Source organism: Aythya ferina (assembly GCF_964211825.1).
Source record: "Aythya ferina genome assembly, chromosome: 24".
Lineage (NCBI taxonomy): Eukaryota > Metazoa > Chordata > Aves > Anseriformes > Anatidae > Aythya > Aythya ferina.
In genome coordinates this window covers 96,365-122,677 of record NC_140322.1, presented here as the reverse complement: position 1 = coordinate 122,677, position 26,313 = coordinate 96,365, and the positions used below count along the sequence as shown (strand labels likewise).

The 26,313-nt window shown below is 40.2% G+C and overlaps 1 protein-coding gene across 2 annotated transcripts; it reads left to right on the top strand.

Moving 5' to 3' along the window:
- Nucleotides 1-25: 25 nt before the first annotated feature.
- Nucleotides 26-24,553, top strand: MACO1 (macoilin 1). Of its 2 annotated transcripts, none has more exons than XM_084496961.1 (11): nucleotides 26-341; nucleotides 8,902-9,043; nucleotides 9,747-9,873; nucleotides 11,872-11,995; nucleotides 14,173-14,351; nucleotides 14,814-15,309; nucleotides 19,660-19,818; nucleotides 20,014-20,196; nucleotides 21,011-21,131; nucleotides 22,091-22,265; nucleotides 23,365-24,553. In XM_084496961.1, the coding sequence occupies exons 1-11, from the start codon at nucleotides 262-264 to the stop codon at nucleotides 23,565-23,567; spliced, it is 1,989 nt and encodes a 662-aa protein (XP_084353087.1). In that variant the 5' UTR covers nucleotides 26-261; the 3' UTR covers nucleotides 23,568-24,553. The 2 variants fall into 2 exon arrangements, with proteins under 2 accessions (XP_084353087.1, XP_084353088.1); XM_084496962.1 differs by lacking the exon at nucleotides 26-341 and adding an exon at nucleotides 1,187-1,329.
- The last annotated feature ends 1,760 nt before the right edge of the window (nucleotides 24,554-26,313 follow it).

The following is a 26,313-nucleotide window of genomic DNA, read 5'->3' as shown; positions in this document are numbered from 1 at the left end:
CAGCGGGGGAGGCGGGGGCGTCGCGCGGCGGCTGCGCGGGGGGACGCGGCGGGGAGGGACGGGCCCGGAATTATTTTTATTTCTTTGTTTCCAGGGGGGGAAGAAAAAAAAAAAAAAAGAAAAAGAAAAAAGGCAAAAACAAACAAACAAACAAAAAAAACACCAAAAACCGGAGCCGCCCCGCCCCCACCCCGCGCAGGGAGGCGCCCCGCGGGGCCCGGATGCTGCAGCCGTGAGCGGGGCCGGGCCCGGGCCGGCGGCATGAAGCGGCGCAGCGCCGAGTGCAGCAAACTGCGGCGGCCGCTGAAGCGGAACCGCATCGCCGAGGGCATCTACGGCAGGTACCGAGCGGCGGGGGGGCAGCGCCCCGCGCCCCGCGCCCCGCCCCGCCGCGGCCCGGAGCTGCTGGCCAGGGTCCTGCCGCCGCCCCCGGGGGGGGGGGGGGGCTGGGGCTGGGGCCCCCCCATGTCCGCGGTGCCCTGCGCCGGGCCGGCCGGGAGCCCTATGGCGGCCCCCGCGGGCAGCCCCAGGCGCTCGGCCGAGGCTCCCGGCGGCGTGGCGCTGGCACGGGCGGGGGCCGGGAGCCGCTGAGGGCTCGCCGGGCGCGGAGCGGAGCGGGCCGGGCCGGCGGCTTGGTGCGTGCGGAGCCCGGCCCGGGGCCCCCGGCGCCGCCTGCCCGTGGGCCCGTTCGGGGCGGTTATGAGGGGGTTGTCCGGGGGCTCTGCCGGCCTGAGCCGGGAGGGCGAGTCGGGTAGCAACGCGATCGTAACGCGTTTCTGAGGAACGAGGAGTTTGTTGCCGTGGAGGGCAGCGAGGGGACCTTTGGCAGCTGTGGTAAGGACAGGGTCCCCGCTCTGCTTTGAGTTTGGGTTATCCGTGCAGCTGCTGGGAACTTGAGCCTGTAATTCAGAGATGTTGTGCACAGGTAGCGTCCCGTGCACCTATAGATTTCTAAATTAGTGAAATTACTCTAGATACTATAGCCATTTACTCAATTTATCTTAATTGCTACCCTCCGTTTGTACAATCCCAGTAAATGCAGTTATCAGTAGGGAGCATCATAGTGATACAAACAACACAGCCAGGCCGAACAAATAGCATGATTGGGATACTTGAATCTTTTAGGATTTTTGTTTGTTTTTTAAATTAAGAGCAATCTTCCCATCCTTGTTCCGTGGTGCAGTTCCCCTGGTCCAGTCTTTCAGTGCAGAGCTAGTCACAACTGTCCCAGGCAGACACATGCGAACGTAACAGAGTTGCAAAGCTGGAGAGTTTTGGAGCAGGTGAAGGAATGAGAGAACTGGACTCTGATGGCAGGCTTCACTACAGGTGCTAATCTGTAACAGTGTACAAGAAGTGATAGAAAAATATTTTCTAATCACAAAACAGTCAGAAACGTAAAATACTGGGTTGCATTGAAAAATTAATATCCTGGCTCTTTCCACATTGCTTTTATACCAGCTTCTGCTGTATCCTTTTAAACAAGCTTTTCTAAGGGCTCACTGCCTTTCTTACTTGGAATTACACAGCTGTAGTTCTTACTTTCCTCAGTGTTCACTCTGTAAATTTAATGGCCTCAGCCCTTCATAAAGACTTCCAAAGTTATTTGTGAATAATCTTCCGTTCCCCACCTCTACCTTCTCCATCAAATTTTCAACAGCTGCACAATATTATGTGCAGCCGTGATAAAGACTTAGGCCGTTTAGAAGTACTACAGAACTGTAGCATTGTACAGTGGAATACTGTACTGTACTGTGATACTTTTCCGCAGAAAGAGTGTTGTTATCATTAAAACCTTACTGTGCCTTCAGTAGATCTCCCGAAGTAACAAATGGTTGGTAGGCAGGGATCACCAGATCTTTCGTTTCCTTAGTTCATGTTCAAAATTTTGCCTTTGTGCTTCTCAAGCTGTCTGTTGCTATTGTTCTATAACATGTGAGTGCCTAACATCTTATGCCTTTGACACTGCTCACGCATTAATACTACAGTTGTTAATTGAAGTGTTCATTGCAGCTTGTCATCGGTTAAGCAATTAAAGTTTGCTTGTTACTGCTTTTTTCTATGTATCCCAGTCCTCATACCGTATCTATTTGAAATCCTCTGCCTTTATTTTGGTGCTGCTTGTTTTGTCTCTACACAGTCATGTTGGCAGTTTGTACCAATTTGGTAGCTGATTACGTTTTGAGAGCAATCCCACTTGCAATTGGCCTAACTTCCACATCAGCTGACTTCTGCTCCCTGTCGTGGATTTTCAGACTGTGGTCCTTAAATGCTCTGTGTTCCTTTAGTGCTGGGATTTTTTTTTAGCCCTATGTATATTGCTTTTTATCACACGCATTACCTGGGCTGGCAGCCAAGTGAATGCATAGGAGAATGTGTATGTGTTTGTCATCTCCCAGTGGTGACTGAGATACCTGCTCGTGGGATAAGGGCAGTTCATGCCCCCGGGCATCTAATAGCATCTAATGGGGTGGCATTTCTTGATATCGGGATGTCTGTGCTAAGATACTGACGTGGTTCTGCATACTACCTAACTTCTGATATAGCTTATTTCCAAGGACCTGATTTTGGATTCTGCCAACAGCTAAATAAACTGTAAGGAAGAAACAGTTCACTACTAACCGTGGCCTCTTCTTAGGCTTTATTTTTAAACCCATGATGATTCTTCCTACTGATTTATTCTGGCACTTTTTTTTTTTTTTTTCCCTCATGTAGAAAGCTTATTAAAAAAAAAAAAAAGTTATTCCTAAACTGCCCCTGAGGTCTGTAACAAACAAACAGCGCTACCTTTTGTGGCTTTAGACTTGAGAACTGAATTTAAGTTAGTTTACGTTTAAATGTATTCTGTTATGTAAACCATAATGGTACGTGTGTTACCTCTTCGTTCTGCCAGTAACTTTCATTCCATGCACACTGCAGGTCCTCTTGATTTATTTCATATGTTCTGGACTGGTGTTTTCAGCTGAGTTACCACAGTGGGCTGATAGCTTCTCTTGTTCCAGCACTACAATACTGATTGCTGATTATATACCTGTGGTTCAGCCAGACTGATACACTTGCTTCCAGAATTACTGAAAAGAGTTCTCTGTTTTGTCTACCAACACTTACATTTCCATGGTTCAGTGATTTGTGTGTTCTGTACTGTATCGAGATACTGAGTAAGTAGTTGGGGAGACTTCCTGGGATTCTTTCCTTTTGGAAAACTGACTTGGCAAGTATTTTGCATAATAGTTTCCAGTATGCATACCACGTCCCAGCAGTCATGTTTTCCCTCTTGCATACATGCCGTGCTCATTCCGCACTGCTTTTCTATCCACTAATGATAGTTGTGTGTGTATGTAAACACACGCATATGTATAATGCTTTTTCCTTTGAAAATTTCCACTGGTATTCATCATAGAATTACGGAATGGTTTGGGTTGGAAGGCCTTTAAAGACCATCTAGTTCCAATGCCCCTGCCGTGGGCAGGGACACCTCCCACCAGCTTGGCTTTGGGCACTGCCAGGTGTGGGGCAGCCACAGCTGCTCGGGGTAGCCTGGGACAGGGCCTCACTGCCCTCATAGTGAAGAGTTTCTTCCTTATAGCTAATCTAAACCTACCCTCTTTTATTTTAAAGCCATTATGCCTGTCCAGGTAGATGATGTCAGTTGCTCTCCCCTTATCCCCGTGCAGTGACCCCATCACAGAAGGCCACCAGATTTGTCAGGCATGATCTGCCCTTAGCAAGGCCATGCTGGCTGTCACTGGGCACAGCCTTATTTTCCACGTGCCTTAGCGTTGTTTCTAGGAGGATCTGCTCCCTGATCTTGCCCAGCACAGAGGTGAGACTGCCCGGCCTATAGTTCCCTGCGTCTTGTCTTTTTCTCTTTTCAAAATGGGGGTGGTGTTTCCTCTTTTCCAGTCACTGGGAACTTCACAGGACTGCCACAACTTCTCAAATGTGACGGGCAGTGGCTTAGCAACTACATCCGCCAGCTCGCTCATGAGCAGTGGATGCATCGCATCAGGCTCAATCAACATGTGCACGTTCAGGTTCCTTAGGTGGTCTTGAACCTCCCTCACTGTGGATGTTCAGTAAGCATCCCAGGCATCCCAAATGTTCTGTCTGGCATCGGATCGGTAACCCTGAGACTGTGGTTGCTGACCGTTTGGTAATTTCATATGTGTGTTAAACTTCACCTTTGCAAAGTCTGCCTCTGCATTCAGTGTCCTGCTGGTCTCAAGATGCAGTCTACGGCACTGTAATTATATCATGAGTCAGGCTGCAAAATGAAGTGTTCCATCAGCTCAGCTGAGATTCACTTTGCAGTATGTGGGGCAGGGCTTCAGATACTAGTGGGATGGAACAGAGGCTTCATTTGCTATCAGTTTGGATTTGGGGTACCTAATTGTTTTTACTTCCATCGTTGGTTTTTGTTCATTTGTTTTTTTTAACGCTTTGACATTACAGCAAGAACAGTATCTAATTCTATGGGGCAGTGAAAAGAGAGGAAAGAACAAGAAGAATGGAAAAAAAATAAAGAGGAAATGCCATCTGGGACTTGAGTGGGGAGGATGGAGGAAAAGTAAGGCGGACAAATAGTTATTTGAAAATTCAAAGAGGGAGAATTGACCTTTTAATGGAATTTGCAGTACTGTTACCACTGCTCTGTCCAGTTCAGTACCCTGTTCTCCTCATCAATGTGTTCATCCTTCCCCCTTAGCCCCCACCTTGTATTACGTTACAAGACTTGATACGATATGCTAGTTTTATAGGGGAAGCCTTGTCCTTAAGCCTCAGACAGATCACTGAAATCAGCTTTTTTGATGTGTCAGAAAATTAATCATCCAGATTTTAGGCATTTCTTTGCAACCAATTTAGGCGTACAACCTTCCTCCCCCTGTACTGAGAACCAACTCAGAACTATAACTGGCATCATGGAATATGTTTGAGCCTTCCTAGTGACGTGGGGGCTCATGAGGTTAGAAGGCACCTCTACCTAACGAATGGTGCTTCTCAGTGAGGACACTGACACAGCAGCTATAAAAATTGGAAAAAGGTGTGGATGTGCCCAGAAAGATCAGTGAATATCCGAGGTTCACAGGCACTAAACGGCTGGTGCTGGATTCCAGAGGAGCACTGGCTGGCTGGGGTGTAGGATGAGCATGTTGGAAGGGAGGCACACTGGGGACAGCGACTACATACCAATAGGAAAGCAGAGAAAGGAGAAATGGTGTCTGGAAGGAATTGGGAGACTGAAGAGCAACGATGAAGTAGGAGTGGCTAGAAGAAAGCAGAGAAAGGGAAGAGGGCTATGGCTAGATTGTTTGTCTTTTATTTGTGCAATCTCATTTGAAGGGTCTGTCATATTAAGCAAAAGAACAGAAGAGTGATCAGCCTGTCAAAATGAGAGCTCTGCTACCTGTTTTTCTCTAGGGTTGCATCCTTGGTGGACGTTTCTGAGCTATCACTAATTGAAGTGTTCACCAGAGGGGGGGCTTTTCATTAAGCACTTGTAAATTAACCTTTAAACTGCGTGCTAGTCAGTAACAGCAAGTCTTGGTGTGCACCAGCCCTTTATAGAAGAAGGGAAGTCGAGATTTTTGCTCCTTTCTTCCTCCTATTAAGAGCCACTGCTGCCTGCAGCCCCCAGTGTGCCGCAGGGACACCCGAGCTGGTTTTAGCCTGGCGGTGTAGGTGGCCGTGCCGGAGCTCAGCACGGTTCGCGGAGCTGGCCCACCCGGAGCGGGGAGCTGATGCCTGCAGCCTGCCACCAGTCCCGGGTTTAAAGCTTGGGTTGAATTCTGGGCTGCAGGCTGATGTGGATACAGCCCTCTGGATGGACGGGGGGCAGCGTGCCCCGTTGTCAGGAGTCACTGGAGTAGTCTGAGTGCAGTCCCTTGAAATGTTTTAGTGTGCGTGTCTGCACGCGGGCCCGTGCAGGTGAAGACGTGAACAGAATGTCTTGCACAGCAGTGAGCTTCATTGTTGAGATAACAGAAGTGGATGAAGGTTTTTATAAAAGGAAGAAACTTTCATGCGTCTTCAGTCTTATTCTCACGAAACTCTTCATTGCTTTTGAGCCCTTCAGATGGCCAAGAAGCAGGATCTGTACTGCTGGGCGAGCCTTACTGCAATCATTGCATTGTTACAATTCCACTTTGAAACGGGGGGAGCCTCAGCATGGCCTCTGGGTTTGATAGGAGTGGAATGTAACCGTAATCTTATTCAGCACGTGCTTTAACTTGGATTGGCACCTAACAGCTGAATTAGTTCCGACAATTCTGTGTTGCTAAGAAAAATCCAGTCTCTGCGGATTTCAGTGGCAGAAAAGCGTGCAACAGCCAGCACTTGAACCCGGGAGAAAGCGCCTGCACAGCTGCTCTGCCAGCCGAGCAGCCAAAATGGTGATTGCCCACACGAGCCGCCCTTCTGCTTGTGCTCGGAGCCGCACTCGTGCGGTTCGGCAACGTGGCCAAAGCGAGAGGCGGGGGGGTGCCGGTGCCCGGGGGCGGCCGGGCCCCAGGCCCGCAGCGGGACGAGGTCGCTGGGGGGCGGCCGCTGCTCGGAGCCTGCCCGGGGGCTGTGTCGGCAGCAGCCCCTGCCGGCCGCGGGCCTCGCCGCAAGCCCGCTGCCTTTTCTGCCCTGCTCAGCCCGCGGGCTGTGCCTTTCTTCCAGCGGTGCGGTGCTGCGGGGTTAAGCCGCAGCGCAGTCGGAGCGTTGGCTGGGCGGAGGACGGCAGTGTGTGCAAGCACAGCCCACCGGGACGGGGTTTTTGCTGTGGCTTTCATACATACCTTGTTGTAGTCTCATGTAGCTTCGTTCCTCTACAAGAGCAGTTTTCAACTAAATGCCTGGGACTGGTTCTGTAAACACTGAAAAAAGCTGAGTCTGACTTTCCTAGGTGTGCACGTCATTAATTTCCGTGCCATTCAAGAGGCTACAGGAAGCACTTTAACTTCTTTGCGTATTCATTTCAGTCCCACTATGTTAAGCTCCAGATATATTGTTTTTCAGGTTCCACTACAAGTGGAGAAAACACCTTCAAAAAGGGGGGGGGGGGGGGGGGGGGGGGCAGAGGTAGGTTAAGTGTAGGAATATGTACTTACTGCGTCCTAGACTTCTGAAATGCATTTTCTCTAGACTCTGTTGTTAAGAATTAGTATGAATTTAAAGCGTGTACTTGCAAGTACACCAGAGAGCATGTATGTGTTATTGTAGCATATATTAGGTTCCACCTCAGAAATTCTTCTCAGGGGCTCTAGTCACAGTGAAAACCTTGGAACTGGGCTCTTTGGGGGACAGCCTGATGGCACACAGTAAGTGAGAGTAGCTAAGCAAAAGCTTTTTTTGGTGGGTAAAGAGGTAAGGCCAGGTCAGTTGATAAATGTCTTTTTCAGGGACATGCAGTTAATCTTTGATGGAGGAAATGATTTGCAAGCGTTTCCTTGGTGTTGGCAGATGAAAAATAAATTGCAACTTCTTGCAAAAATCATATCAGTTGTATGAGTTTGAAACTTCGTCACTATCATTTGAAGGATTGGAAAGGTTTGTGAAATACAGAGAGGACTGGATCTTATTAAAGGTTTCCTAAGGAGAAACATTCAGAATAGCTCTACATCATGCACGGAGCAAAAGTACGTGCAACAGTTTAGCAATAAGACCAGTAAAAATAAAATTAAAAAAAAAAAAGTTTCCCTGATAATAGCCTTTCTTTCTGTGTTTTCCTTCATCATCTTGAGACGAAACTTTATCTGAAGTGCATCGAGCAGGTTGTTCTACCTGATCTGGTGGGAAGTAGAGAACACTTTTCACAGAAGTCCCCTGTTGTGTATCTTCTCTGATGCTCTGAATTCCTTCCTCAAAAAGCCACGTCAAATTTCTGCGCTCCTCGTGGACCCTACCTGGCATAGCGTGTGCTGACTCTTGGCAACATAGCAATAACTGTCCCAGGGCAAAGTTCTGCTGGTTATGTTGGAAGTGTGATACAGAGGGAACAATAAGTTACTAAAAGGAAAAACTGTCCTTAGTTTTAAATATATATTAAAAACAAAGCAAAAATAACTTTGTTATGAGCCAGTGTAGTGCAAGAAGGTTGCTTTTTGATGAACTGCAGTGATACACTAGGTCTCCGGGCTTTGGTGGAAAAGGGTTTTTGCTTGCTCCTTTGTAGCAGAATGGATTGGGCTTATCCCTCAAGTGCTCCTGTATTAGTGATGATCTCAAAATAATTTGACCTTTGTAGCCAAGATAGATCATTAATGGTTCAAAATCATGGATTAAGAATAAGGGAGTGTAGCTTTAAAATAATCAAAAGAAAAACAAAAAAGTGGTCTCAAGACTCATGTGCCTCCATTTTTTTTAAATGGATCTATCTACTTGAATATAGATATTGTCATATATAACCCTTTGACAATTCAGTGTCAACACGCTAACTGCTATAGTTACAGGTTTAGATTATATCCAAATTTGTTGATAGTGCAGTTTATGTTAAATGTGGAAAATGAATAGTCTGAGGAAGGGAATACAGAATCTTCTAAGCTGCAGGTACAAGAGACTACGAACTGAAAGGGAGGTGTTTCAGCTGTGACAGCATCCCTATTTGCAGGATTGCTTTGTAAAAATACAGTGCAAAGCTAAAGAGAGGTTGTCGCTGAATGTCTTGTAAGAGCAACAAGCCTTCTATAAAGGCTCTTATAAAATAAAAATATAAATAACTTCATTAGACGGGGCTCAATTTTAACGTAATAAAGCTACCTGTTTTGTAAAGTAATTTTGAATGAAATTTTCTTACCTGTATTACAGTTGCCTCCAGTTCTTATTCCTGAACATTTAATTAAAAAAAATAATAAAAAAGTTATTCTGTTTTATTCTTTCTATTGAAACACTGATTGAAATTACTTTTCTTTTGCTTTACAGTACCTTTCTGTATCTGAAGTTCCTAGTAGTGTGGGCACTAGTACTGCTAGCAGATTTTGTCCTGGAGTTCAGATTTGAGTATCTGTGGCCATTCTGGCTCTTCATCAGGAGTGTTTATGATTCTTTCAGATACCAAGGTTTGGTAAGTATAACGTAGAATTACTGTGATGTTTCAGCGTAAATGCCATGTTACACAACTAACTTATTAGCAGTTTTGATCACTTTAACAAGAAGAGGAATTTTCAAGTGACTAAATGATCTGTGCTCAACTCTTGTCTCTCTCAGACTTCCTTTTTCATCTGTGGCAGGTGGAAGTGAAATACATAGCTATCAAACTACTTGCTATAGGCAAATATTGTTTGAATTTATGAGATCAACGAATTTATTGAGATCCATTGAGATCCCTGTATAACAGATTTTCTTTAATAGAATACAAAAGACTTTTAAAATACTTATTACTTTCAGAGAGTAAATTACACTGCTGATTTTTATTTTTATTTTTTTTTTAATTTAATATTTTGCCAGGAGGTTATAGTAATGATAATACTACGTGAACAGTTGTAAATATAGTCTTCAAACGAAGTAGTAAGGAATGAATATAGCTGTTTGGAGACTTTTTGGAAGAGCAGGCAGGAAACAAGTATTCTCGAGTTCTACATGTTGTCCTTTCATTGGATAAGTTTGTATTGTCATCACCTAGACTGCCCCACTTCTTTACCCCAGTTATAAACAACACTAGTGTTTCCATGTTGAAATCACTGTGGTGTCACCATTAAAAAATAAAATGATGTTTGCTGGAATAAACTGACACACTATTCTTCTCCCCTACCCTTCCTTTCTTTTAGGCCTTTTCAGTATTTTTTGTCTGTGTAGCATTCACATCAAATATAATATGTCTGCTCTTCATACCAATACAATGGCTGTTTTTTGCTGCCAGCACGTATGTATGGGTACAGTATGTCTGGCACACAGGTAGGTCACTATTCTTTAACTAAAATTTACTAATTTGAATATATATCTTACAGTCTTCAGTAGCATGTGGAAACTCTCTTCTATTTGTTAACACATTTGCTTTAATGTACTTTTGTTATAGTAATTTTGTTGGTGTTGTTATCTTTAGTATGCTTATGTGCAATTGATACTTCTCTGGGTGCATCTTCTAGAAGTCATTTAATGACTGACTGATGGAGTTGATGGTATAGAAGCAGGAATTCCAGACTAATAAAAAATATTTTTTTCCAACTTCAAAACACTTCTGTAGCAGCTCTACAAATACTGATCAAATGCAAAAAAAAAAAAGTGAAATGACGTAACACTCATTCCAATCAGACAGCATGTTAGTCAAATAAAGGAATATTACCACATTTTCAGTTCTTCTTTATCAAATCTTTGTGCCATGTGGATTCAGCTTCAGATCAAAAAGGTTTCTAATACCAATTTTGTTATTAACTCTTACTGCGGTTGTGATAATGATTGCTCGAACAGTCTGAGACACATGGAGAAATTTTCTTCCCTGACTTTTTTTTCTCATCCTTAAGGTTGTCATTGTTGATTGTTTTTAGAAATCCTGGAGTTCTGGTGCAGCGGTTGGATTTGGGAGATGGTTTAGTTTACATGAGTGTTAGTACTTGACATGAGTTATGTATCTGTCTTTCCTTGGTCAAAAAAAGTTGCAGGATAGCATGGATCATTTCTCAGCTTACAGGTGAAAGCAGTCATCTTTTTGACAAGTTAGTCATTTATAATAATGACAGCATGGGAGCTAGTGGGAGAGACTATGAACCAGTTGCTGTCCAACATAAAGAAAATTTAATTTAAACAACAACAACAAACCAACCCTGGAGTTCTTTTTAGGGTTATATTAAGACATTAAAATGATATCTGAAGTTGTTCTCAGAGCAGATGTTTAGAAACCATAAGGGAAAAACGTGGTGGGCCAGTTCTAACTCTAGTTATTTAGCTCTTTTAATATTTTGCTGCAACCTTAGGAATTAATCTTTTTCAATGCTCATCTAAATTAAGGGGGATTTGGTCTTCTTTTTTTACTGAAGTTATGATCTTTTTAGGTGGTAGGTCTACCTAGTTGAAACATTCAGTCCTGATTAGCTGAGAGTTTTTACTATGGGTTTCTAACTCATGTAGAAGGTTATTCAGGAGAGACCAAAGCATCAGGTCCTCAAAAAAATACTCTTTTGCATTTGATACTTGTTTCCAAATAAGTACAAAGTATGTTGATATCAGTGCATAATCAAAGACTTCATTTATTTTTCTGAAGCTTGTGGCATGCAAGTGGAATTGAATTGTTGAATTTTATAGTGGCTATATTACAGGCAACAGTGTTGGTTTCCATTGGCCAAGAGGACTATGACCTTAGCTTTGGCTACTGTTTTATGTTGTTACCAGTAGTGCTAGAGAGAGAAATCTGGAAATCAGTAGTGTCCTCAGTGTCTCTGTGCTGTAGAGGTCTGAGTCAGATACCGTTGTCTGCACTGCTGTTTATGGAGTAACCAGTACCATGCTTCCTCGCTCCTGTTTTCTCAGCTGACTCGCTCGCTGCTGGTACTAAGCTATACCTAACTTGGAGTGCAAAAGTAGTCCAAGCACACCACTTCTGACTCAAAGATCATAAGCTGTAACATTACCTCATCTTCTGCAGATTCTTCCACTTGTGTTCCTTGTCTGTATACAGCGTTGTGCCAAGCTATTTCATTAGCTGTACATCTGTTATTTTTCACTGGTGACTTGTAAAAGTAATAAAGCAAGATAAGGAGACAAAAGTTTAGAGTTGTTTTAAAATAAAGACATCTTAGATACTTTATTATGCAAAAAAAAAAAAAACCTCTTGCAATTCTATTTATATATGTCTGGAAATTTTCCTTGACTTTTGGAATCTTTTAAAAATAACTTTGAAATATCTGCTGCTTGTAATGTTACTAAGATGTTCCTCTTCTTCCCCCCTCCGCTCAATAGAGAGGGGTGTGTGTTTACCAACAGTATCACTGTGGATACTTTTCGTTTATATCGAAGCGGCAATTAGATTTAAAGATTTAAAAAACTTCCATGTAGATCTTTGTCGTCCATTTGCAGCACACTGGTAAGTTGTATTTTTTTTCTCCTTTTTTTTTTTTTTAACTTTTATTTTGCCAGAAAATTTGATGTTCAGGGTTTGACAGTTTAATTCACCCCTCTCACAGCTGTCATTAAATATTCCATGCGAAATGTAAACACTAACCAAGCACAGTTGTTCTGAAAATACAGTTCTTGTGAACTGTAGGGAATTTGTAGCATGGATATTCCTAGCATTTTTTGAAAGTTCTTGCTATTCATTTATAAATTTTATATAGATGATAACGAATATATGATAAAAGTAGCATAACAATAATTTCACTGATAATTTATGCATTCCATTAAGAATTTTATTTTTTTTCCAGTGACAAAGCACTCCTCTGTCCCCCTACAATGATAATGGTTCTCATGACTGTCTAATTTCATAATTTACCAGAGAAGGTGAATAAGCTTCAGCTTGAAAGTGTTGTCAGAAAGCAAAACAATCAAAGAAACCCTACTTACTACAATAGTTCCTTGTAACTGAAAAGAGTGACTTCAGGCAGAAGACATAACTACAGAGTATCCATACCTAGAAGAAATGCACTTTTAACTCCATACATTTTTAACATAGTGTGCATCAATCATATTAGGTTTAAGACGTGTTCTTGGGGTCATTCGGTCCAGTTTGCTGTGATACAGTCTTCAATAAATTAGGCATCTGTCATTTTAATTTATATTATCTGCATCGCGCAACAAGTCCCTTAAACACTAAGTTAATTCTATATCAGCCTACAAAAGCAGTTTAGGAACTGTGAAAAAAGGTCTTTCTGTTGCTGAGCTGGATGCAAACATTTCGGATTGTCATCAGTGTTTTAAAATCGTAGCTGCAGCTGACTTTACCCAGTATTACATAGAAGTGTTTGCAGAGATCATATCAGGTGCATGTGCACATGATTCCTGCATTCTGGAAGCATACTTAGAAATGCAATTTGCACAAAGCCAATACTGAGCAAAGAGTGAGAAGACTCCAATAGTTAATACAGTCATCTGCATCTGAGTTTTGCCCTGATCTAGGACACCTTCAGTGTTCAGAATGCAAATTCATGGTGCTTTGTTAAAATATTTGCCAGAGATGTATGTATTTATATACAGGGATGGTTGTTCACTCCTCAAGTATCCCTGTTAATAAGTAAACTAGCATGATTTGTTGGCATTCTGTATTGCTTGTGAAAACTGCAGAAAATAAGAATATTTAATTCTACGTGGTGAAGCTGGTATAAATAATTCCAAAGTTCTGCCACCCTTCTGTCATCCTTGTAAACAACTGGAAAGGCAGAGCCTGGCTGAAAGTGAGGATTTTTTTCATACCTTACCTGTCAGTAAGATAAGTGGGAGAAATAAATTAGAGATTAGAAGTTGTTTACTTCTACCTTTAAGGTCAGTCTTCTAAACCAGGAATTCTCAAAAGCCATTCACTGCCCACAAGAGGTGTCTTAATTGTGGTCACCCTCAACAGCGCCAGGTGGTTGTTGAGGCTGTACCTCCAGGGATCCTTCTAGCTGTGGCAGGGCTGGGTGATGGAAGGGTGCTCTAGCTCACAGACTTGGTCCCCACCAGAAGTGCAGTAGCCCCAGAGCTGTATGTTCCAGCATCTTTGTCAGCTCCTATTTCTCAGCCTGTGTTGCAGTAAGAAGGTATCACAGGGCCTGTTGCAGAGGCAATCTTTTGCAAAACCATTGCTTTGTCTCTACAGAGCGGTGGAAAAGGCATATATGTTCTTAATTTCGAGAGTGAAGGGATGGGACTAAGAATCAGTTTCTCCTTTCAGTCTTCTGGTTAGATGTTTATTATGCATCTCCCAGCTTAATATATATTAAATGTCCCTTTAGGGGAACTTAGGAACTTCTGTTGTAGTTGGCTGTTATCTCCGTAACGGATGTGTAATTTGTACTTGTCTGAGAGCTGTCTTTGCTATGCATAGTGCAGCTACATTGTTATAACCTTTTAATCTATGCTACAGTTAATTGCTGTCTGTAACAAACCATAATTTTATCTTGGTAATGTCATCTCTACACTTTAAAATATATCTTTATTGTAGTACAGCAAAAAAGTTTCATATATTGCTTCCTATGAAAAGTTGTAATCCATATGTATTCGCAGCTTTTGGGTTTGTTTATTTGCTATTATGATTACATTTTGAATAACAAAGTTGCTTTTTCCTAGTATTGGCTACCCTGTTGTGACTTTGGGCTTTGGCTTTAAAAGTTATGTCAGCTACAAAATGCGTTTAAGAAAACAAAAAGAAGTTCAGAAAGAGAATGAGTTCTACATGCAGCTTCTCCAGCAAGCTCTGCCCCCAGAACAGCAGATGCTACAAAGGCAAGAGAGGGAGGCAGAGGAAGGTAAACTGTACTTATTACTTAATATTTGCTATTATCACCTGCAATTAAAAAAAAAAAAAAACAACACAAAAAGCCTGCTGAAGAACAGCTTCTCTAGTCCGTGTTGTTATGATGTGAGTGTTGTGAGTTTAGAGGAGACAGAAATTAAACTTTTGGCAGTGGTTAATATGACAGTAGAAACAAATTATGTTCTGTCTAATTAGTTTCTTACTAGGAACAACATCAATCTAGTAGGCAGCGCTCTATGAAGATGGAATTATTATTATTAAACATCTAGGTTACTCTTTTCTGTCTGTAAAGTGGAAAAAAATCTGAAATTGTCACATGGCTTCTATTGTTTTTTTTTTGTTGTTGTTTTGTTTTGTTTTGCTAAATAGACTCTAATGATTATCATCTGCATATTTTTCTATGTCGTGATGTTGATGGATTCTAATAAACTATTTTTTTATTTTGGTATTACAGCCAAAGGATTATCTGAGATGGATTCCTCAATACTTTTGCAGCACAATGGAGGCATTCCAACCAATAAAAAAGTATCTGCAACATTGCCAGAGCTAGAATATAGAGAAAAGGGAAAAGAAAAGGACAAGGATGCTAAGAAACACAACCTTGGAATAAATAATAATATTTTGCAACCTGTAGACTCTAAAATACAGGAAATTGAATATATGGAAAACCATATCAATAGTAAAAGATTAAATAATGATCTTGTAGGAAGTACAGAAAACCTCTTAAAAGAGGACTCATGCACTGCCTCATCCAAAAATTACAAAAATGTTAGTGGAGTTGTGAACTCCTCGCCTCGCAGTCACAGTGCAACTAATGGGAGCATCCCTTCATCATCTACTAAAAATGAGAAAAAACAGAAATGTCCAAGCAAGAGCCCAAGTGCACATAAGGACTTAATGGAAAATTGTATTCCTAATAACCAGCTAAGCAAACCAGATGCATTGGTGAGGTAAGTTTGATTTGAGCATTTTATAACAGCCTTCTTCAACCTCTCTGGGTGCAAGTACATTGGATATGCTTTTTTATTGTTTGTCTTTGGAAAATGTAATTTATGATCTCGTAAAGAAAACAGAATTTTCTAGGAATGAAATAAGATAGCAAGGAGATAGTCCTCTTGGGTTCTGTTCCTGACTTTTGCCTGTGGTTTGCTATGCAACCTTGAGCAAATTGCTTGCTTTCTACCTCAGTGTGTGATACTGGCCTACCTCACAAGGGTGTCATGAGTCTTAGTATCTGTGACAGTCATTTGATAGAAGGTGTGAGAAAAACATGGAGAATCATTATTTTAGAGCTCAGTGGATGTGTTCTTGACAAATGTTCCTAGGAGTGACCTTTACATCTCCGGGGAATTCGGTGGGTTTTCATGCCTGAACTAGTTTTGGTTTTTACTTTGGTGGTGATGCCGTTTTACCCCTCCGAAGTGTTTGGCATTTGGTTTAATCTTCATTTTACAAGTACACTTCATTTTACAAGTGATACGATGGGACTGAGGAAAGTGGAGAACAGAAAATAAAAAGCATCGGGAATGTAAGGCAGAAATCTGTGAGATCTCTTCCTCCAAGCCTTTTTCAGGCCATTGTCAATATAGTGCATAGACTGTTCAGAAACAGAGTAACCTTTCAAAATGCCAACTACTTCAAACAATTCTGTGCAGAAGAAAAATAAGTAACTCAGCTTCTTGCCTATGCATTATTGTCATTTTGGTAATAAAAAATGCTCTGCGGAACTGCTGGCAGTAGTCTGGTACTGAGAGTGGGAGAGCCTCAGTGCTGTGTGATTGCATTGGCAGCTTCAAAGAAGTAGGTTCCCTTCAGGGGATGGATGCCTGTGGCTTACGCCAACAGATTGGGCAAGAAGAGAACAAATTTAAAAAAAACGTGTCTCTTAGAGAAGCTCTCAAGTGCCCTCTGGGTGATTTAAAACTTTAGGTGAATAATATAGATTGTTTTTAATTTGTGTGCAATTACCAGATGATTATGGAGATGAATTAATTGAGTAAGCAAGGGCGTGCTATTCATCAAACAGTTACCGATACTTAGAAGTATTAACTCAGCCTGAGTTGTCACTAAGTTGGTCTGTCAGTCTTCCAAGAAGCACTTGGAAAAATGCTCTGTCTTGCAGGTGATTGTTCATTGATCTTCTATGTTACTGAGATCAGTAAAGGTAGGCAGTGGTGCTAAAAGAAAGAAAATCCCTAAATTTCTGCTTATACTGATGACAAACTGAAAGAAATTGACCTTGGTTGTATAAGCAGCCCAATGTAATAATCCACAGCTAAATCTTCATTTTAAAAACAATTGTGTTTCAAAATTACTTGAAGTTTGTACAGCAACAGAGAAAATTTCTTCTAGAACTCAAATTGTCCCCCTTTGTAAATAGGAAAAAATATTTTTCCAATAAGCCTGGAAATAAGAGACTTAAGCAGAAAATGAAATAGTAGAAACAATAATGGTATTATTTTGTCATTTTGTGTCACTTATTGTGTCATTTCTCACTATAGCAAGTCATACAGACCGTTACAGGGAGGAGGAAGGAAAACTCTCACCAATCTGTGCTTGCAGCGGCAAAGCTTTTTTTTTTTTTTTTTTTTTTTAAGAAATTGTATTGGTTTACCCTGATGAAGTACTTCCACTTTAGAAATGGGGCAACAGAGAAGTGGCTTTTTTTTGTTTTGTTTTTCTTTTAATCTCCTTGTATTGTCCTGAAAATGATGGATGACCTCTATATACAGAGAAAAGCTTTTAACTCCTCTTTTACAGCAGAAATTTAGGCTAAAAATATTTGCCTAGACTTCATAAGATGGGTGAGCATACAGTTAGAGATGTAAAAAGTACAGAGAATGCAAAAAGTACATATTTTGGAGGGGAAATTACGACTTTTTTTTAATGAAATTGTATCTAATTTTGGCAGGTCTGGTGTCCTGACGAGAAAAGCCAACTAGGACACATTTGGTTCTTACATTCTGATGGATTACTAACTTCCTAATTCATTTTGGATAGCCAGGAAAATTCGTTTGCTCTATAAATTGCAGGAAAATGTCTGCTATAGTATTGGATTGTATTTCTGAGAGTAGGCATCCTTTCTGCTCACCTTTGTGTGCACTCCACAGATCATAGAGGCTTCCACTTTCTTTACAGTGCAGTCTGGACCAGTCCTGCGAGCTTTGCAGGTACAGAGCCCTTGCTGAAACTGCCACAAAAGCTGTGAACCAGATGGCTTAAGTTGGAATAGTTGTGAATACCCTGTTACCAAAAATACTAATTCAGCTTGTAGTGTGCCAGCTCCTGACTTACTCAGGCATTACTTAATCAGGGCCTCTTTTTCTGGGTTTCTAAATATCTGTAATAAATCCAGATGTATCATATTTGAGCAAGTTTAACATAGTTGTAGATATAGGCAGAACAGTGTTTACAGCTGTCTTTCTTTCACTGGTACCACTTTATTGTAGAGTGGTATATTGAAATTGTTTATGAATGCTTGTCAATATGAAGTGTGTGCATGTGATTTATGTGCATAGCTTTTATGAACTGTTGTTAATATTTATGAAAATGTATGTTAAAACCAATCAGTTGTTGATATGCAACAGTTAATGCTTCTGACAACGTTAATAATTTTGCTCTTTGCAAAACACTTAGTCTCTGTTTATTAGAAGATTTTAATTGGACTCTTACATTGTCAGCCAGTGACTGTCCAGCTCTACCACCTAACACACTGAACACACAGACCCCCATGAAAATTCATACTTAATATCATCTGCTGATGGATTTTCCATTTTTGGCTTGTGTGTGATGGTTAAATGGATGAATGAATCTTTGGTAATGTTTTCAAATTCTTTTTCTCCTACAACAGAGTGCAAGATGTTGAAGTGATTTGTGGTCTTCATTATGAAATGTTCATTTGCTTAGTACGATTACTATTTGCCTAGTAAGGTTTTTTTGTTTGTTTGTTTTTTACATATACCTTTGACCCTGATTTATACTATATTAAAAGAAATTTGTCTATACTTTCTAGTTCTACGGCCCTAGAGGTAAGCTCAAAGAACAGTGTAGTACAGCTGCAGAATGTAGGATCTGAGCATCTGAGTTTTTTGCTGTTAGTTCATCCCAGTAGACTTCTTTGGTTGAGTTTCAGCCTGTTACAGATACTCTTCTATGAAATTCCAAAAGTTCAGTGATTCCACATTTAACCTCTTGATTTGTTCAAACAGGGTGACATCATGCCTTGTGCTGTCACATCGCACACTGGCATTTTAGGTTGAGATTTTCCTGCATTGAAGCCCAAAAAAGTGAAGTGTCTCATTATGAAGACAAAGAGCTATAACCTTTAATCTGGAGTATTGAATGTCACTAAGAGCAGTTCATTCTGGCTTTTGTGACTATTTTCCCCAAATCGTAATGTTCAACTAGCATTAAGTCTATGGAACTTCAGGAAATAAAAACATGTTTCTTCTTTATAACCATTTAAAAACTTAAATTGATAACTGACAGGGCAAATGAGGATAGCACGCGAATGACTGAGAGGCACACAAAAAGAGTTTGTGACAGTGCTTGCAGAACATGATTTGATTGATGTATTTTTTTTATTCTAAGAAGCAATAATCTCATTTTAAAAATGTGGGGAAAAATGAAGGTGAGCTGGGTGACTCTTCAGAAACTGGTGCTTTGTTTAACCAATTCTAGATGAAAATATTTTAATTAATAAGCTTCCATGAGTCTTCAAAACTTTCCAAGGCTACAATAACTGTGTAGCAGATGGTCTGTGTTCAGGAGGAATTAAAACTAAATTTGCTGACTCCTGAATTGTGGATAACTTAACACGTACTTTTTGTTTAAAGTGTACATCTTGTACTTCAAGAAAGACAAAAATGTTTAGTGAGAACTCACAAGTGCACTCCATAGCTCAGCTATTGCTAACGATTTGAGAAACGTAAAACGAGTTCATCTGTTCATCTGTCAGCATTTACAGTTTCTCAATTTCAATTTACTATCAGTTTTATTTCTACTTTGAGTGGAAAATGTAGTTCCATAGGATGTTTTACAATGCTGCAGTGCAGTGCATGGAGAAAAGCTAAATTCCTGTGGGGAGTTATAAATTGTGTGTATAGCTGTACATAGAGTTATATATGTATAGTAACACAGATTATTCAACAAAGAGAGACGTAATTTCTTAGTTGTTCAAGTAAGGAGGGTTTAGGGAGGCAGATAGTATGATGTTTACTCTGCGCTTATTTTTATATAATGTGCTTGAACCTTTGTGTATCTGGGAAGTTGAAATTGTCTTCTAAAATTGTCTATCTTAGGTTGGAACAAGATATTAAAAAGTTAAAGGCTGACCTGCAAGCAAGCAGGCAGATCGAACAGGAGCTACGTAGTCAGATCAGTTCTTTGACTAACACAGAGCGGGGAATTCGGTCTGAAATTGGACAGCTACGGCAAGAAAATGAACTGCTCCAGAACAAGTACGTGTTTCTGCAAATCTGTGTAAATTAGTTGCTGATGACTGTAGTTTACTAGAAGGGAAGTATTATGTTAAAACTCTACAAAATTTAAGGTGCTTGCCTGCAAGTAAAGCAAGACCTAATTGAGACTAGTGACTGGAATTTATGTTTAGTAAATGAACTCCTCTGTTAAATTCTATACCTGCTACCTTCCAGATTGCACAACGCTGTACAAATGAAACAAAAAGACAAGCAAATGATCAGCCAGTTGGAGAAGAAACTAAAGGCAGAGCAAGAGGCAAGAGCCTTTGTAGAAAAACAATTAATGGAAGAAAAGAAAAGAAAGAAGTTGGAAGAAGCAACAGCTGCACGTGCTGTTGCATTTGCTGCTGCTACAAGGTAGTTGGTTCTAATGTAGAAGCAACCTCAGCTCCAGAAAATGTTTGAAATGTAGCTGTTGTCACTAAGATGCACTTTTTACCATTGTGTACATAAAGGAGTAGTTTGTATTCAACCTTTTTTTTTTTAAAAAAAAAGCTTTATTTTTGTTGAGGTTTGTTTGTGTTAAGACAGTGGGAGGATGGGGAGGTCACCTTCCATTAAGTTCAGTCTAAGTACTCATATCTGTTAAATGCAGGATGATGAATACACTCTAAATTATTGGTTCTACGTTGATTGTATTAGCAGAGGGCTATTGTGCCCTGTGGATTAGTCCTCTTATGAGGAATATCCCATTTCACGTGGGGACTGTGAATCAAAGTTGTGTGCTGTGTCCTTTTGGCAAAAATTCTGTCTTTATCTCAAATCTCAAAAATATTCTAATCTAGCCAGTGACTACCAGTGCTCAGCACAGTGATGTTTCAGTAGTAATGTAGGTGCATAGATGTAAAGCTTTTCAAGATGAAAGCATGGCAGAAGTACAGATGACTGCAGTGTTCCTAATGTCTAAAAATAATTATTTCTGCTTTTCTATTCTCCATAGTTCATAAATGTTCCAAGCAATTTCCTAGTACTTGAGGCATAACATTAGGTAACTCCTTGCAGCTTGTTGCATTGTTGCCATAAGAGAAATTCACTTGCTGAAAATAACAAAGTTCGTTTCCTCTTTTTATCCTTCAATATTTATATTAATTTTTCATGTTATAAACAATTCAGGATTGTCAGCCACATTATTTTTTTTTCACAGTCTTCCCTTTTATTGTTTTTCCTACAGAGGAGAATGTACTGAAACTTTACGGAATCGTATCCGAGAGCTGGAGACAGAGTGCAAGAAGCTAACAATTGACATAAAGCTGAAAGAAGATCAGATACGAGAACTAGAAATGAAAGTTCAGGTAAAAAGAAAGTACCAGGGGCTTAGGTCAGCTCACAATGAGTGCTTTCAGACCCCTGAAACTGGTGAATATCCATAAGAGGCAATCAACACCTTTAAGTATTAATCTCTTCAGATGTTTTTCTTCCTTGTCTTACATCAGGGTTTGTAAGAATATGGGTATGAGAAGTGTTAATCGTCTCATTTCCATACCACTCAATTATTTGAATGATTTAGATTTTTCTTTTCTCAGAACCAATGGTCTGGATAGACTGAGGAGAATATACATGTAATTTCCACAACATCTTTCCTATAATGTGAGGAACTTGTAGCCAGTCTACATCATTATAAATTTCATTGTTGGCAAGTAGGATTGCTTACTCAATGTAGTCATAATCACTAGCCAGGCTTGGATTTTTTGGTGAAGGTGTTTGGATATTCAGCACAGTTAGGTTCAGTGTGGGAGGTATGCTGAGATAAAGAAATGCCTCTCATGACACAGTCAAAATAGCTTAAAATGTGGTGCTTGTTTAGTATCACTTTTAACTCTCTAGCAAGAGGTTAGTCCCCATTCTAGCCATTTTCCTTGTGGGAAATGTTTTCATATTCCACAACTTAGCTCTTTGTGCTTCCACGAGAGTACCGTACAGCTTCACAGCTGGCTCTTGGAACTGATGAGGTGGATTTCGGGCGGGGGGCGGGTGTCTTGATGATACAGATCATAGAGGGCTGAGAAGCAGAATGAGTGGTACTTGATCACTGTGCTGAAATTATTCTTTGTACAATATGGCTTTAATCACTTATGTGATGGTCATGTGTTACTGGAGGTAATATTACAGTGTCCTCAATTAACTGTCATCTTAATTTTACAGTATTAATACTAAGCCCAGTAGTGGTGTGCTGTGAGGAAGAGAAAGACTTCTCGGTATATCTCATGTGTGAAGTCTATATGAATAACATTTGTCCCAATTACTCCTACAGGAACTGCGGAAGTACAAGGAAAATGAGAAGGATACGGAGGTGTTAATGTCAGCTCTTTCAGCCATGCAGGATAAAACACAGCACTTAGAGAACAGCCTGAGCGCAGAGACAAGAATCAAGTTGGATCTGTTCTCTGCATTAGGAGATGCAAAACGGCAGCTGGAGATTGCCCAAGGTAATATGGGATAGTTTAATTCAACTCAGTAGTATAGACTGGAATGGTGAAAATATGACAGAACATCCTGCCTTTTTATGTAGGGTTGTGCTGCGGTCCACACTCAGGAAAGCTTGCAGTGGGATTTTGTCTTATAAATCATTTTGAATGTGAGCCTAAGCTTTCCAATTGATTTAATTTCCCCAGGTTATTGAACTAAGCTGATAAATATCAAGACAGTGTTTTAATTTATTTTTTGATGATTTTTCTGCATTTTCATGAACCCTAAAGCCTGAAGAACTTCTTTTAAAGAGCTAGAAGATAAAACAGTAGTTGCCATCTATTAAGCCCTTGCATGGAATCTTAATAGCATGTTGATACTCCTGAAATAAATTCAGCCTAAATGTGGGGGAAAAAAAAAAAAAAACACAAATAAAATGGTGTCTTACACTTCATGCCATGGGGTAAGCAGCTGACGCTGGCGTCTGTCTTTGGCTGCCGTTGCAGCCACCAGAGGGAGCGTTAAGCCAGTATAAAAGCTCTTGCCAGACTGTCCTTTGTTCAGCCGTGCAAACCCTGAAGGAAAATTAAATAACGTTTTGATTTAGCATCCATTTGATTTCCTTGCAGAAGCTTGTTTGGTTGCAGGAAAATCTGATTAGAGTAAGAATGTCTTTTGTTCTCATTTCATTGGTGTTTCTCTTTACATAGTTACAGAAATTGATGTAATAATTTTATGAGTGTCTACAAAGGGAGTTTTGAAAAATGGTGAGAATAGGACAGTTTTGAAAATAAGGAAAATAACACATTTAATAAGCTTCTGCTTGTAAAATATGAACTGGAAAGTGCAGAAAAAAGTGAGCCACAGAAATAACATTTTGGTATTGTGCAGCTGTGAATCCAAACAATGCAATATCTAATATAAGTGCCGTGTCTACTTGCATTATGTGGTAACTAGAGATAATTAAACATAACTCACCAACACACACTGGCAGTTGCATGAGTTGTGCTTTCACTGGTATATAATATCAAAAAAATGAATGTCTTCTGGGTGTTTTAGATAAATGGTGGAGGGCAAAAACATACAGCTGGTTCTAAGTGATGCAATTTGTTGTTTCAGGGCAAATCATTCAAAAAGATCAGGAAATCAAGGACCTAAAACAGAAGATTGCAGAAGTTATGGCAGTAATGCCCAGCATAACATACACTGCAGCCACCAGCACTCTGAGTCCTGTTTCCCCACATTACTCTTCCAAATTTGTGGAGACCAGCCCTTCTGGACTTGATCCCAATGCCTCCGTTTATCAGCCCATGAAGAAATGAATGCCAATTTTCTTTTTGCCCAGTAATTTTGTCATGCTGAAGGCTTCACACAGGAGTGTCTCTTGCAGTCAAGATGAAATTGTATTGTGTGAGACTGTATTCGTTGTCATTTAAAACAGGAAAAAAGAACATCTGGATTGACTAGAACTGCCCATCAGTTTTTCTTGTAAATTTTTAGAAAACCTCACAGAACTTTTGCGATTTATTTTCCTTGGCCAATGCATTAAAAATAATTCTTGGATTTCAAATAGCCAATTTTGCCTTCTTATGTACTCCTGCATGGTTTCCTCTTGAAAAATACAGGGCTTTGCTTGATTTTGAACCCTTTCTTTTTTTTTTTTTTTTTTTTTTTAAACAATCAAGTTGAATTTGCAAATCAGATTCATTGAGAAACAGTGAGGTAAAACCTTTGGTTTTTACAGTGAAAGGGTTAAATAATCTATCAAAGCTTTGATTTATAGTCGTATTAAATAAAAATACATGATGTTTCAGAAGATAATTTGGTTACCCTCTCAAAGGACCAAACAAATTCTAGGGATGTTGTTTAAGCAAAAGAAGAAGAGAATAAAGAATGATATGATGGTGGTTGTTGTGTGAAATATTTATATTCCCATTGGTGTTTCTAGTGATTGATAATTGCTAACAGTCTTGTTCACAGTGCCTTGGGAAAAGACATTTCAAGAGGAAACTTGATAGTTTAAACTATTTTCCCCCCTTCACTGTCATCTAGCTTATATATCAAGCTCATTACAGTCTACTGCAAATTGTACTTGGTAATTTGGATGTTCATTATAAACCAAAGTTACATCTTCTGTTTATTTTGATATAAACTCAGCAGTGTTCTGTAACTTGCCTTGATTATACAGCATCATGGAAGGCACAATATTAATACAGGAAGCGTTATTGTGAAGGCGGAATTGTGCAATGTACTGTATACAAGAGACTGTAAAGCTGGCTAATAAAAGCTGCAGTTCTGTTTTTTTTTATTATTTTTATTATTATTTTATTCTACCACGATTTACACTCTACATCACCTTGCATTTGACAGTTCAAATGGAGCAGAATATTTTTCAGCTTTTGTGCCAAGGAGTTTTTAAAGAGTTTTTAACAGAAATTCATAAATTGCACAAAGGCTTAAAGTCAAATGTATAATATACGCTGATAGAAAGTGTTTGCACTGGTAACTTCTGAAGTGTTTTAGTTTTTTGAGGGTGGGGATTGTGGAGAGATGGGAAGCAAAAATGTGCTAAGAAGTAGCAGAATTATAAACCCAGCATTATGATTTTGCAAACATGCAGTGGACTCTGGAAAGACAAAGTTCTTCTCAAGAAAAAACAACAACAAACACCAAAAACCTTATTTCTTTCAAGTTTCATGGTATTTGGCATGTATGCCTCAATTAAAAAAAAAAAAATAATGAAGTAGTACACCAGTCAGTAGAAGTGTTAAAGTTTCATAATTTTACTCACAGATATCTTTTTGGGATAAAACTTATGGCTCTAGCCAGGTGTGCATGTTCCTGTCATTTGCATTTTTGAATCATCTTGTATAATTGTCACCATAAAAGTGTTACTCAGAAATGTCATAGTTTTTTCATCTTTGTGCAAAACATGAAATAGTGTCACTGAGTTTTTTTGTTGAGGTTACCCCGTGTTGCTGCCTACTTTGGCTACTGTCTCAATGCAGTGCCAGAGCTAAAAGGAACAAAGGGACCAGTCTGGCTTCTTGCAGGTTAGTAAAGCTCCTGCTGGTCTTAGTGCTGGAGGACGAGGCCCAGGGTCGGTCAGTATCATTCGCAGTGGCACAGGTTTTCTTAGGCCAGTCAGAATGGAGATCCCTGCCCTGTGCCAAAGGTATTCATGAGGTATTCATGATCTGTCTCCCACGTTGAAGAGCATTTTTGGTCAAACTCCTGCTCCCTGTAACACTGATCCCCAGCACAGTGTGGTTAGATTTGCTGTTGGCTGAATTCCTAGTGCCACCTGCACTTGCTGACTCTGCTTGAGGGTGAGAGAAGGGGGCTGATGATCCCTGCTGAGCACCACACCTCTCACACAGGGATCTCAAAATGCTTCCAAATAGGAAAAGGATTTTGCTTTGCAATTTGAAAGAAAAAAAAAAAAAAAAAAGATAAATAAAAAGGATAAGAGGCCAGAAAAAGCCAAGGCTCTTTTCCAGAAGAGGATTTGGTGGCTTTTTAGAGAGGTCAGTGCCTGTTGTTCCCTTTGTGATCAGCTGAGATCTGAGCACTCTGCCTTTGGAGAGCCAAGCTTAGCAGCCACGTGACCAGATTCCAGCATTGCTATTAAAAGCTCAAAAACCCCTAGTCAGCTCCTCCCCTGAGTCTGAATATGAAAAATAAATAAAGGGAAAAGGAAAAAAAAAAAGTCAGATTATTGTGCTTGCTCTCTGGCTTTCTGAACTTCCAATTTTTGTAATTTTTACCACAAAAATCTAGAGACCTAATTTTTTCATAGAAGTGAAGACTTTTAATCTGATAACATAACCCTCAAAGTTGCACGTAAAACAGCAATTCTTGTAAGGACTAACCATTCCAAAAGCTACAAAGCACATCCAGAGTAAAACTGGAAATAAAATTGTCTCTGGTCTCTGCATGCACTCACCATTAAATGCTTTTTAAAAATTATTATTATTTTATTTTTTATTTACCAGCATTTTCCAAACAGTCACAGCCCTGCCTGCCCCCTCTTCATGGGAAGGACCAAGGACATTTTGTTGGGACAGA

Coding starts and splice junctions, on each gene's coding strand:
- MACO1 (XM_084496961.1), top strand. CDS start 262: ATGAAGCGGCGCAGCGCCGAGTGCAGCAAACTGCGGCGGCCGCTGAAG. Junction 21,132..22,090: donor AACTAGAAATGAAAGTTCAG/GTAAAAAGAAAG, acceptor TTACTCCTACAG/GAACTGCGGAAGTACAAGGA. Junction 22,266..23,364: donor GCAGCTGGAGATTGCCCAAG/GTAATATGGGAT, acceptor TTGTTGTTTCAG/GGCAAATCATTCAAAAAGAT.